We start from the raw sequence: 13449 nt of genomic DNA on the forward strand, positions 1-13449 counted from the left end.
ATCTAGTTTTGAAGATCTCGACGCAGGGAATCCAATGATGAAAACGGTTTGAGATTTGGACGCACGGTTTAAAAGATAAAACGTTTTGAATAAACGGATCTACGAAAAAAGGGAAAACTCCCAGGTTGCGACAAGTGGCACGCTGCATGTGCGCCACTTGTCGCGACCTAGGAAAATAGAATGTTCTTTGCAACGAGTACTTCTTAATTAGTGATTTCGCCTTTTCTTACTGGCAAGGGAGTGTATCGCTAGTGGTTTAATGGGCCGGCCCTTTTATGTATTCACCCAAAAAGCCCAACTCTTGCTTATCCCCTCTCCAAGGGGGAAATACGGTACCCTAGGCAGCGGCCGGCTGCCGGCGAGCGAACCCCCCGTCGTGCTCCCGTGTGGTCATCAGCCATGCCTGCTGATGGCCGTCGCACCTGCGCAGCTACCGCTTGAATTCGGCGTCGGCTAGGCGAGCTCCTCGTCTCCCTAGTACCCTCCTCCCTCGCGTCTCACCGTAACGCCCACGATCCTCTGCTCTGGCGAGGGAGTCCGGTGGAAGCTGTCTGCCATGGTAATCCCCTTGCTCTCCTTTTGTTCTTAGGACAGGAATGCTGGTTTTCTAGTATCAACTGGTGGCAGTGGTATGATTTGTTGCCCGCTTACAGGATACTCCCTATTTCTTCTAGAATAAGCAGGCGATCTGCTCATCACTGTATTAGAAAGAGCTTACATTACACGCTCATCTTGTGATTCTGAGAAGGAAATGGCCACAGTTTATGGGGGGAAAGGGAATAAAATCACAGGAACGACAGGAAAATATAATTCGACTAGTTCACATTATTCAACTGTTGCAAAATCCACTCTCATATGTTTCTGATTAATAGCATTACAATATGATAAGATACAGATACAGTATTAATACTACTGCAGAATCCCATGTAGTTCAGTGTTACTAATACTACTGCAAGGCATTACAGTCTACAACGCAGATGCAAGTTGAGTTCCCTCAAATGCGAGTTAAGTTACCTCAAACGTTGTTCATGTGTTCGTCGTGTTTTGTGGCATAGGACGATTTTCAGACGACACATAGGGCTTAGGGGGGATCTGCAGATTCTGCAACCTCCCTGTTAACATGTTTACCACCTTTGTCGTTGATGGCCGATTCTTCGGGTTCCATTGGATACACCACAGTGCCACGATAGTCAGCTGCCTCATCTTTTCTTTGTCTTCTGCTGTCATTTCCAAAGAAACGACCAATTCCTGCTCAGTGGTTACTTTCTCGTAAATCCACTCTGGGAGGTATACCTCATGCTGGTTCTCAACACTTGGGTCTGAATTCCTCCGCCCGCTCACCATTTCCAATACCAGCATGCCAAAACTGTACACATCTGACTTGTACGATACCCCTCCAAAGTTCCGAGAGTATAGCTCCGGTGCGATGTATCCCATCGTGCCTCTTGCTGCAGTCAAGGTAACGATGCTTTGGTCCCTTGCACACAGTTTTGCAAGGCCAAAGTCTGAAATCTTAGGATTGAAGTTGTAGTCTAGCAAAATGTTGTGTGGCTTGATATCAAAGTGGAGAATGCGTTGGTTGCAGCCTTGATGTAGGTATTCCATTCCTCGGGCAATACCTAAAGCAATATCTACCATTTTGGTGGGTGCTAGTAGTTGTCGAGAAATGTTAGAAACATGTGAGAATATGTATTTTTCCAGTGACTCATTAGGCATGTATTCATAAATCAGCGCCCGTCTTGTTCCTTCATAGCAAAAGCCCATGAGGCGGACAATATTTGCATGGTGGATTAGTCCAATGGTTGCAACTTCATTGATGAATTCCTCTCCCTCTCCTTTAGAGCTCTCTAGCATCTTGACTGCCACAGGCACTCCATTTTGTAGCTCGCCTTTGTATACACTTCCAAATCCACCCTGGCCTAGTTTATCCTTGAACCGTCTTGCTATCTTCTTAACTTCAGGGAAAGTGTACCTTGTGGGTTTTGATGTGCCATATGCCTTGAGAAACATTTCGACTTTCATATTTATTTCTTCATTGTACCTTGACTTCAAGGAGAGATAGATCGCGGTGGTCACCATCAATGAAAGAACTACAAATGCAGCGACAGATGATGCTGCTAATTACAAAGAAAGGAAATTAGTGAGTTGCATTCAGATAAGAAGACATGTGTTCCTAACTCTTATCGCATTGAGAAAACACAAAAGAGTTAAGATGGTAAGCAATAAGAATTTCATTTAGAATGGGAAAAGGAATTGAGAGTTGCAATATTACCTGCAATTGGGATGACCTGTATACCTGCTTGTAGGAAGAAGATCATTAGTTTTGCCATGATTTAATGTAGACAAAAACTGAAGAGCTACTTCATTACTTCTACAAAGTAATTTTGGAACAATTAATTCTTGATTCTTACATGAGTTCTCCGTGGACTTAGGAAGGACATATACTATATAGGGAAGAAAACATCCTACCACCGCGTGCTTGTACATATGTCCATATACTATATTTATGATATTTCAAAGCAAGCTATAGAAACATTTTGCCTGAGAGTCCATAGTTTTTTGTATGTTTTGAAATACCTTCATATTTATACGTATAAAACAATATACTAAAAATAGTACATACTAATTCTTATATACTACATACTACACGTACATACTCTTGGTTTTGACAGATACTAATACAACGTACAAAACTCACGTGAGGGTAACTACCATTGGTGGTAGGGAACATTTGTATGTGTGGTAGCTTCCGGATGGCTTCATGTATATTGGACCTCAGACAAAGGGTGTTATATTGGTTAATGCATTCTCTTGGTAAGTTATAGATCATCTTCAGTTGTAAAAAACTAAAGCAATCTGAAAAATGGCCAATTAAGGTTTATCTCTTTACTTTTTTGGTCTGAATTTACAAAATAGTCCATCGTCATAAGTTTGCCCATAAAATTTGGCACTTGAACCTCTTGACGAATGTTTTTTTTGGGGATTTTCATGGATACAATTTTTCTCTACATTACATTTTTTGTTAAATAACTTAACTATAGATGAAATCCTGTTGGAAGATTAAAAACAGTTCACATCAGAATATAAGAGTTCAATAAACTAGTGGACAGAGAAACAGAAAATCTAGAATGTTGCTCCAAAATAAAAGACACTATATGAGATTTCAACTAGGGAAAGAAAGAATACCATGGTGCTGGCAAAATGCTTGACGCCTTCGTGAGCTGAATCCACAGTGTCGACCTTCATGTTCACACTGTTGGCAGACATCTGTAATGTTATTGAGGTGCCAAGTGAATGTTGTTTCACCAAAGTTGATGACTGCATTTCCTCTTTTGTTGAAAGCAAAGTCATCTGAGTTTGGCCCTCTCTTATCATAGGTGAAGGGTATCGAGATGCCTTTAGAAATGGCCATGCAGTCCCGTGGAAGGTCAGACATGTATGCGGAAGCTGATGCCAAATACCAGAATTGCCTAGTGTTGTTACTGAGACAAGAGGCTGGGCCTACTATACTATATTGATCTACTGGTGTGAAACCTCTTGAACAATGTACCAGGGTTGTAACTTGTGATGATTGAGGTTGTTTGTACACATCATTTGCTAAGTTTGTTGAGATGAGCTTCTGAACTGGGCATTGCATCGATGGTTCCACAAGCGGGATGACGTTGATGACACGGTGCCTGTAATAGATCTCAGTAACTCTGCAGGAGCCAAGAACATGGTGATCCAGGATTGTGTCATCCCCGGAGCACGATAACTGCATGCCTTGGGCGCCACACGATGGTGGGTCGGTCGAAAGCCGGAAGGGGAACCGGATCTCGGGTCCATGTTTGTTGCATCGGTGAGATGGACAAGTTCTTAAGAAATCTTGGTCCACCGATGCTGCTTCGACATAGGATTCATAGGTGAGAAGACATACCAGCAGCAGCGTGACAAGAAAATTAGAGAAGTCCATGAAAAATGTATTGGGGATGAAAATGGAAGAAGAGAAGGCAGGGAGTATAGAAGTTGTCACTTATTTGCTTTAAACTCCTATATGGGTACTGATGCTGTGCTTGTCATGATAGCTGTGTGTCTGAGTGCGACTTCCAAGCTACTACTGGAACTTCTGCCTTGTTGAGTGGCTTAAAAAATTATGTGGTGTCTGGAAATGAATGATGCTATCACTGTTTAGACTATTCTTCCCATTTCACCAGCCAGATGCCCTCAGTTTTCTTCAACCCTGTATTCCTACTCCTCTTGGGTTAAATTATACATGTGCAGTTACATGGAACTTGCATTCTTCTACTATAATAAACTCTCGTGAACTCTGACCTGGTAAAGCACCATGTGCAAAGTTTGAATCATGATAAGGCTTGTTGACTCATTGGGATAGCTGCTTGATTGAGGACTGATTACAGTGTCTCTGGTTGTAGTCCAATCATCATTGAAATAATCAATCAGACATATGGAGATGCTGTGGTTAGCACTGCCATCGCTTTCAGTTACTAGTTAAAAAGTGCTACAGTTATTAGCTTATTTTAGTATCCTATTCGTTCTTATCTGCAGACAGCGGAAACCAGGGGAAATATCAAGAGCAATATAATCTGCACTTAGTGTTAAGTATATTAAGGAAATTATAGGAAGTTATCTTTGTAGAGTAGGGTTGTAAAATGGATCAGATTTAGATTTTTCTCTGTGAAACATGCCTTGCTACCTGATATACTAAATAACTCAAATGAATAGTATTTATCTGTCATTTTTGGATCACTGTTATTTGTCGCTGTCTGAAGGCGTTGATTCCATGTTACTGTAACTAGGACAGAATTGGACCGTAAAATAACTCTAAAGTAGTACACTTGGACTCTTCGCCTCCTGTTAATCAAGAGGGGTCGTTAGCAAGATTATGCAACCACTCTACTTTGGCTTGGTGGTGACCTGCTAGTCTCATAGTCAACAACATCACAGTCATGTGGAGCTTCTTTAGACTATTCTTTTCTTTGACATAATTGTACAAATCTAACTAGATGAAACTTGCCCTGTGCAGAAGTTTGAATTGTCATCTTAATATGACTAAGACAGGGTTGGACCAGAGGAAGCTACAGTAGTACACTTTGACTCTTCCGTTAATCAAGAGGTACAGAGTCAAGAATATCACCATCACGTACAAGATCAGTTAGGCGGGTTGTACCCAACTTTGGCTGGCAGCAAGTAGCTAAGTCTTCTGGTCAGCAACATCAGTCACATAAGGGCACTAGCTGACTGTAATTACCCTCCTTTGGAGTTTATTCAGCCATTCATCTGTGCATCTGTGTTCCTGTGAACTAGCCTGCCATGGTGATGCTCCCTGCTCTCAAGGCCTTAACTGTCTTGTTTGTGCTTGCAGTTCTTGCTGCAGGTCAGGCAGAAGGGCGACATCATCAGCTTAATTGTCCTTCTTTCTCGTGCGGCCCTCTTGGAAATGTGTCGTCCCCATTTCGACAGGCAAGTGATCCACCTGGGTGCGGTTATCAATCTTACGAGCTAGTTTGCAGTGATACTAAGGCTACAATTAGCATCGACAACGCAACATACTATGTGTCTGCCATCAACTACATCATTCATACCTTCTGGGTCATCGATGCCGACTTGGATTTATACAACAACTGCCCTCTACCTCGTTGGAAGCGGAACTGGCGCCCTGTTGAACCCATAAGGATAATCCGACGCCAATGGGTTCACAGCAAGGTAGTCGAATTAGCCCCCGCAACACCTTATCAGGCTAACTTTGTTAATTGTTCTCAGGAAGTAAAGGACAACGGTATGTACATGCCTGTTGCTTGCCTGAGCAACAGCCATTCTTTTGTTTATGTGTTAACTAGCCTAAGATCCGACAGTATGGAGAATCTCGAGCCTTGTTGCGGTTTTCTGGCCATGACTCCACTAGATGGCCAGGAGACTCGGAGCACTGTGCCATTAGAGAATGTGAGCTATGCAGATGTTGTAAAATTTATGAAGTATGGGTTCAGTGTTGGATTTCCTTCCAAACGTCGTGGGTATGGAAATTTCAAGGAATGCCTGATGGACTCAATGCCGTGAGTTTGGATTCTTCATACCTCTAAACTCTAATTTTCTTTTTTGCACATGCACAAGATCTGATCATCCTACATTTTTCTTCTTTTCTGCAGCTCATCCCCTAAAGATTGGATTCTGAGCATTCTTATGGTCGATGAAATTTTCTTGGGTTGCGCAATTGTTGAAGTTCCCTTACCCATTGGAATATGCTTGTATATAATACAGGTGGCCTCGCCGTTTTTCAAGTTGTTTGCTGGTACGTGAGAATTAAGTACTCCATTATGATTTATGGATGATCCCTAATTGAACTTTGTTTTATGCAGCCCTATGCAGGTTCGTGTTGGCACCGTTGGTGGTATTGATCTTCCTTACCTACAAGTACTGGAAAACAAGGATCACAATTGATGCTGTTGAGAAGTTCCTACTGATGCAACAAATGATCAGCCCATCGAGGTATGCCTATACAGACATTGTTGCAGTCACAAGCCATTTCAGAAACAAGCTAGGCCAAGGTGGCTACGGCTCCGTGTATGAGGGTGTGCTCCCAGGCGATGTCCATGTGGCTGTCAAATTGCTGGAGGGAAACTCTAACTGCAATGGAGAAGATTTCATCAATGAGGTCTCCACCATCGGCAGGATCCACCATGTCAATGTGGTCCATCTTGTGGGGTTCTGCTCAGAGGAAATGAGAAGGGCCCTGGTTTATGAGTACATGCCTGCTGGTTCTCTCGACAAGTACATCTTCTCACCAGAAAGCGAGAAGACCTTCTCCTGGGATAAGCTCAATGAGATTGCTTTGGGCATTGCTCGAGGGATCAACTACCTGCATCAGGGACGTGAGATGCAGATTATACACTTTGACATCAAGCCGCACAACATCTTGCTCGATAGCAATTTTGTCCCAAAAGTTGCTGATTTCGGACTCGCCAAACTGTACCCAAGGGACGAGAGTTTTGTGCCATCGAGAGCCCTACGGGGAACAATTGGGTACATAGCTCCTGAGATGATATCTAGGAGCTTTGGCCTCATATCGAGCAAGTCTGATGTTTACAGCTTTGGGATGCTGCTGCTGGAGATGGCTGGAGGAAGAAGGAATGCCGATCCAAATGCAGCAAACTCAAGCCAGTCTTACTACCCATCATGGGTGTATGACAGACTAGCTGAACAAGAAGTGCGTGAGATTTCTCCCGCTAACGACATGCACGAGTTGGAGAAGAAGTTGTGCATTGTTGGATTATGGTGCATCCAGATGAGGTCCCAAGATCGACCGACAATGGGGGAGGTGATAGAGATGCTGGAAGGCGGCGTTGATGGCTTGCAGATGCCTTCTCGGCCGTTCTTCTGTGACGAAGGACACATCCATATAGAGGATTCTTATCATTTGCCATCCGAGTTCACTGAAATCTCCGAGGAGGACGGGTGAAAATTCGTATGTGTGATGTAAAGCGCGCGATGAGATAATGGTTTCATCTCACGTGTACTCTCGGTCTCTATTTCCACTGTTAGTGTGAGATTTTCTGTTGTTGCTCAAACTTTTGTGCTGGCAACTCCAGTTTGCCCCTGTAATGTGCTCCTGTTAAATAAAAAGAAATCTGGCCTAGTCATTACTGAATTAATCTGGTAATATCGATAGCGTGACTGCTTATGTTATGACCGGCATATTAGGGGCTTAGCCCAGTGAGTTGTGGCCCAAGTTATCTTATCATTATTAGGGGCTTAGCCCAATTATCTTATCGTTATTAGGATCGTTTGCTTAGGAGTCAAGTAAACATCTCTATATAAGGAGAGGAGATGTATCATTCTAATCAAGCAAGAAGCAATCATTATTTGCTCGGCTTCCCGAAGGGAGTCGGGAGACCTAACCCTAGCCGCCTCTTGCGCCGCCGCCGCCTCTTCTTCATCGCGCCACGGCGCCCCGTTGCCGGCAGCTGCGATCGCATCTCCGTCAACCCTCCCCTTTCCCGTACAACCTACGCCCTAGACCAGGTAGGATCCTAGCTCCTACCAGTTTGGTATCAGGTAGCTCGGTTCCGATCATTTCTACACCACCACCCAACCCGCCGCTGCCCGTCACCACTTCGTCGCTGCCTCTCTCCACCGCGCCGCTGGCTCTCCCCACCGTGCCGCTGGACTCCACCGTCGGCGCCTCCATCGGCCAGACGCCGTCGCCCTCCACCGCGCCGCCCGTCGCCATCTACTCGCCGGCGGAGATGACCGGGATCCTCAACGACCTCATCACCGCCGTCCAGGGCATACGCCTCTACCTGGCCGGGCCTTACGGGCAGCCGCCGCCCTTGCAGCCGGCCGCCGCGACCGGGCCAGCCGCCCTGCCCTGGTACACGGCCACCAAGGCGCCGATCGGGCCTCTACACCACCATTGGCCCGGTTAGCCGCCGCCCGCCATCGCCCCCCACTGGCTGCAGTGGCCGGCTCCGGCGATCGCCGCGCCCCCGACGCCTCCCGGGTCCGGGCAGCCGCAGCCCCAGCTGCCGGCCCCACCGCCGCCCGTTGCCGCGCCTCAATGGCCATAGTGGCCGACCCTGGACCTTGCTGCGCCCCCACGCCACCCGGGCCCGTACTGCCGCAGCTGCCGGCCCTGCCCCCGCCCAGCACGGGGCCCGGATCACCCACGCAGGGAGGCGTACCGATCCAGCAAGTGCGCTTCCCGCCGTCACCGCCCCCCGTACCGGCCTGGCTGACCGGATCATCGCCGCCACCCGTCTACACGTCGGCTGGAGACCCGCCGACACCCACTCTGCAGTTCGGCGATCCCTCCGGCTCGGCGGGGCACTCCACGAACCGCGGCCATGCTGACCGGGCGCCCCAATCCTCGCTGCTTAGCACCTCCGAGCCAGTCGGCCACGGCGCTCCGACTCCGACACCGCCGCGGTTTGCCAAACTGGACTTCGCCACTTATGAAGGCACAGAGGATCCCCTCAACTGGCTCAACCAGTGCGAGCAGTTCTTTCACGGGCAGCGCATCCTCGCCTCGGAGCGTACCTGGCTCGCCTCTTACCACCTCCGCGGCACGGCACAGACCTGGTACTACGCCCTCGAGCAGGACGAGGGCAGCATGCCCCCTTGGGAGCGCTTCCGCGAGCTCTTCCTCCTTCATTTTGGGCCACCGATCCGCGGGAGCCGCCTAGCAGAGCTAGGCCGCCTTTCCTTCACCTCCACGGTTTAGGACTTCGCTGACCGTTTCCAGGCCCTGGCATGCCACGCGTCGGGTGTGACGGCGCAGCAGCGGGCCGACCTCTTCGTCGGTGGACTTCCAGATCACATCCGCGTGGACGTGGAGCTTCGTGGACCCCCAGGATCTCCAGACGGCCATGTACTACGCCCGCACGTTCGAGCGCCGCGCGGTGGCAATCCAGCAGGAATCACCGTCCCGGGCCGCTGGGTCGCTACCCTGGCCGGATGTTCCCGCGCAGGCTCGGCCTGCTCAGGCTTCCGTGGCACCCCTCACCGTGACCGCGGCGCGCCCGTTCCGCCGGCTCACCTCGGCCGAGCTACTCGAGCGGCGCCGCCAAGGGTTGTTCTTCAACTGCGACGAGCCCTACACGCCAGGCCACGTTTGCCCGCGACTCTTCTACCTGAAGACTTCAGACTACATTCCGGAGGACGCCGTCGCCGCCGACCTGGCCGCCCCAGCTGTCGCGACGGTGTTTGACGCTGGTTGATCACCTCAAGGAGTTCAGCAAGTGTTTCCCCACCTTACAGCTCGAGGACGAACTGTTTGTGCACGCGGGAAGAAGTGTTATGACCGGCATATTAGGGGCTTAGCCCAGTGAGTTGTGGCCCAAGTTATCTTATCATCATTAGGGGCTTAGCCCAATTATCTTATCGTTATTAGGATCGTTTGCTTAGGAGTCAAGTAAACCTCTCTATATAAGGGAGGAGATGTATCAATCTAATCAAGTAAGAAGCAATCATTATTTGCTCGGCTTCCCGAAGGGAGCTGGGAGACCTAACCCTAGCCGCCTCTTGCGCCGCCGCCGCCTCTTCTTCATCGCGCCACAGCGCCCCGTTGCCGACAGGCGCGATCGCATCTCCGTCAACCCTCCCCTTTCCCGTACAACCTACGCCCTAGACCAGGCAGGATCCTAGCTCCTACCAGCTTATCACTAAAATTTGGTACTAGAAGCATTTCCTGAAAAGAACAAAAAAAATGGTAGAAGCATCATGTTTTAATTGAGAACCTCAATCAATTGTCATTATGTATGACTACAGATGCTGCCTTTGATGTAGTTCATGGTTAAGCATACATGAGCCATGGATTTTATTTTACTTTATTATTAATTTAGCGGATGCTGATATATATGACCATCGTTATTATCAGTCAAAACAAAGATAGTAGTACTAACTTAGTATATTCGCAATTCTACTTACTTTGGATTAATTTCAAGCTGTAGGTGGACACGGGCCACCCACGGTGCCCACTTAAAGGCATGTTTATTTTGCGTTCATGGACATCCACGGTCAATGCACCCACATCGAACCCACTTATCTGGGCACGCCACCGGGATTAGGGCTCGCTGCCAGCCATGGCCGGCCTACCCCGTCGTCCACCTCCTCCATGGCCGACCTAGCGACTCCGTCGACCTCCTCTATGGCCACACTAGCGTCGTCGTCCATCTCCGCCGTGGGCGCCGCAGCGCCACCGTCTACCTCTGTCGCAGCTGCCAGCCGCCGGCGCTCGCGGACGTGCTCGCCGACGGTCCTGCAGGCTCGAGGACGTACTCATGTGTCCGACGTCCATGGAATCTAGGCCTGCTCGTCGGTGTCCGTGAGGTCCACGGCCTGTTGGACGGCCACGTCGGCAGCCGGTCTCCGTGCATCGCCAGCACCCGCTGCCGCGCCGCCGCCAGCCATGGACGCTTGTATTTGTGTCTGTGTTTGTGTGTGTGTGAGGTGTTAACCTGGTATAAATGCTACTCTACTGAAAACTGGAAAATGTATGGCTATTAGTTAGTTGATTCAGTCATCCGAACTGTTGGGTTTCTTTGAGCCTAAATACTTCAAAGTGCATCTGCGCTTTTTGACGAAGCCGAGCGCATGCGCTACAGCTGTTCATTGGCTCGTGGCCTGGATAGATCATCGCCCAGATTTGGAAAAATTCTCACCCACCCATTCTATATATGGAAAGATTCCTCTACAACAGTGCGCTGATTTTTCTCCACGTGTTTTGACCAAACACGTCAATGCAATGATGACATAACATGCATTAATTCCAGTATGAGAAACTTCAAAAAGCCATAACTTTCAAACCGCGTGTCGGAATGATGATCCATTTTCACTGCTGGGTTCTTGATGACGAACGCTTCAAAACTAGATCTCATATGAATATGTTTTGAAGGTTTTTTTTTCAAAAGCAACTTCGATGCTAAATGAGGCAACTTCAGTGCTAAACAGAAGCAACTTTGATGCTAGATGAATTGCATCGTGTGTATTAGTGAATTCATCTAGTAGCCTACTAATAGTTGTGTGCAGTAGTTTAATAGATGGTTACCATGGTTGCTAAGTTGAATACATCGAAAACTAATTTGTAGATAGTTTACTTTCCAACGATACTATGAAAGTTGTTTACCGTGGAGTGAAAAGTTGTCTAACACGGCTTCTAAGGCCCTGTTTGTTTGGGCTTTTACTTATGCTTTTGTAGTTTTTCCACTTTGGTCAAAAAGCCATAAAAACTCCTAAATAGATGATTTTGAATCTTTTATGGCTTTTGAAGCCAAATATTGTTATATTGATTTATCAAAAGACATAAAAGCTCCAAAAGCATCTATTTAGGAGCTTTTATGGCTTTTCTGTCAAAATGCAAAAGCTGCAAAAGCAGAAGCAAAAGCCCAAACAAACAGGGCCTAAGTTCTCTGCCTCAGAAACCAAGTTGCCTATATTGCTACAAAGTTGCCTATATTGCTACGAAGTTGCCTACGGATGATCCCCAATTGCCTAAAATACTATGAAAGTTGTCCATCTAGGGACATAAGTTGCCTACAATGTCAAAAGGTTTATGTGGGATCTAAGGTTTCTATCATGATCCAAATTCCGAACTATGTGGGGATGGATGGTATGAGAGCTTTTTTATTTCCTTTTCTGGGGTAGTTTACCCGCCTACGCTAATGAACGCGTGTGTGTTGGCTAGCCAGGTCGCGGGTGTTGACTAGTTGCAAAAGTTGGGACAGATGAGAAGTTGCATAGGGGGTGATGAGAAATTTCATAGGGGGCGGATTAGACAGTTGCCTGCAAAACTACACAAGTTATTCATAAGTTTGGCATGAGTTGCCAACAAAAATCATGGAAATCACCAGATATAATGATGGAAAACACAAATTAGTTGATTGTTGAATGCACTAGAGTTGCACAAAAACACCCTAAAAGTTGCTAACTTTTTTTGTGTGATACTCGAGTGCATAACGATCTTAAAGTTATTGTCCTTGTTTTGCCTCCAATAGCCCCATCAATGGTGAACTTAGAATTTTCCATATGTGGTTGCTTTTTTTCTAAGTACCAACTCAGAGTACACATGAGTAGTCTGGTGAGGGCACTAGAGTTGTATAAATACAACCCAAAACTTGCTAACTTTTTTTGTGTGCCACTCGAGTGCATAACAATCTCAAAGTTTTCTACCACGACCAGCAAGTATTCTACCATAACTACCTTCATCTCCAAGTTGATAGTGCTATAGAAAATGTACTTTCCGAGGTAGCCTAACATTATCCTAGGTTGCCTGCCATGACTAGTGAGTAGCCTAACATTATCCTAAGTTGCATAGAACACCTTTTCGGTATGGTAAGCAACTTAGTTTCATTTATAGGCAACTTGGCAACATTGATGGACAACTTTTTAATATTTTATAGGCAACTGAAATAGTAATGACACTCAACTAAGCATCAATGATAGGCAACTCGTAGTGTTTTTAGGCAACTTAGAAAATACAATGATAAGCAACTTCATAATATTGTAGGCAACTAATCTACAAAGTTAGACAACTGAGCAGCAATGTTAGGTAACTAATTACCAATAGAAGGTAACTGGACATCGATGGTAGGCCAATTTCATAGTATTGTAGGCAACAAGGCATCAATGATAGGCAACTGAACATCCATGTTAGGCAACTGAGCAACCATGGTAGACAAGTTGTGCTAATGTTAGCAAAATCCATTGATATACATAGTGCAATGGAGTTTCTTATATGTAGCACTAAAGGTGCCTCATGTTTTGTGTGATTTTCTCATTTTTACACAAACCAACCTAATAGGCAGTCCTACTAGGGAAAAAATGAAGTTGCCTTCCTATAGCACTAAAATTGCCTCCATCGAACCCAAAGTTGCCTCGAGAAAAGTTCGACGAAAGCAATCAATATGAGATCTAGTTTTGAAGAACTCGTCGCGAGAAACCCAAATGTGAAAATAAAAT

At 46.6% G+C, this 13449-nt stretch overlaps 2 protein-coding genes across 3 annotated transcripts; one reads left to right on the top strand and one right to left on the bottom strand.

Annotated features, from left to right (window-relative positions):
- The first annotated feature begins 306 nt into the window (after positions 1–306).
- Positions 307–7640, top strand: LOC123077083 (rust resistance kinase Lr10-like). 2 transcript variants are annotated; one of them, XM_044499297.1, is made up of 5 exons: positions 307–559; positions 5024–5240; positions 5363–6050; positions 6144–6286; positions 6354–7640. In XM_044499297.1, the coding sequence occupies exons 3-5, from the start codon at positions 5779–5781 to the stop codon at positions 7451–7453; spliced, it is 1515 nt and encodes a 504-aa protein (XP_044355232.1). In that variant the 5' UTR covers positions 307–559; positions 5024–5240; positions 5363–5778; the 3' UTR covers positions 7454–7640. The 2 variants fall into 2 exon arrangements, with proteins under 2 accessions (XP_044355232.1, XP_044355231.1); XM_044499296.1 differs by lacking the exons at positions 307–559; positions 5024–5240 and having other exon boundaries at positions 5251–6050.
- Positions 1007–4993, bottom strand: LOC123077084 (rust resistance kinase Lr10-like). The gene is made up of 4 exons (XM_044499299.1): positions 3551–4993; positions 3187–3447; positions 2273–2296; positions 1007–2046 (listed from the first exon to the last, which is right to left on the bottom strand). Exons 1-4 carry the CDS (start codon positions 3950–3952, stop codon positions 1027–1029), a joined length of 1707 nt encoding a protein of 568 aa, XP_044355234.1. The 5' UTR covers positions 3953–4993; the 3' UTR covers positions 1007–1026.
- Positions 7641–13449: the final 5809 nt, after the last annotated feature.

Source organism: Triticum aestivum, chromosome 3D, assembly GCF_018294505.1.
Source record: "Triticum aestivum cultivar Chinese Spring chromosome 3D, IWGSC CS RefSeq v2.1, whole genome shotgun sequence".
Classification (NCBI taxonomy): Eukaryota; Viridiplantae; Streptophyta; class Magnoliopsida; order Poales; family Poaceae; genus Triticum; species Triticum aestivum.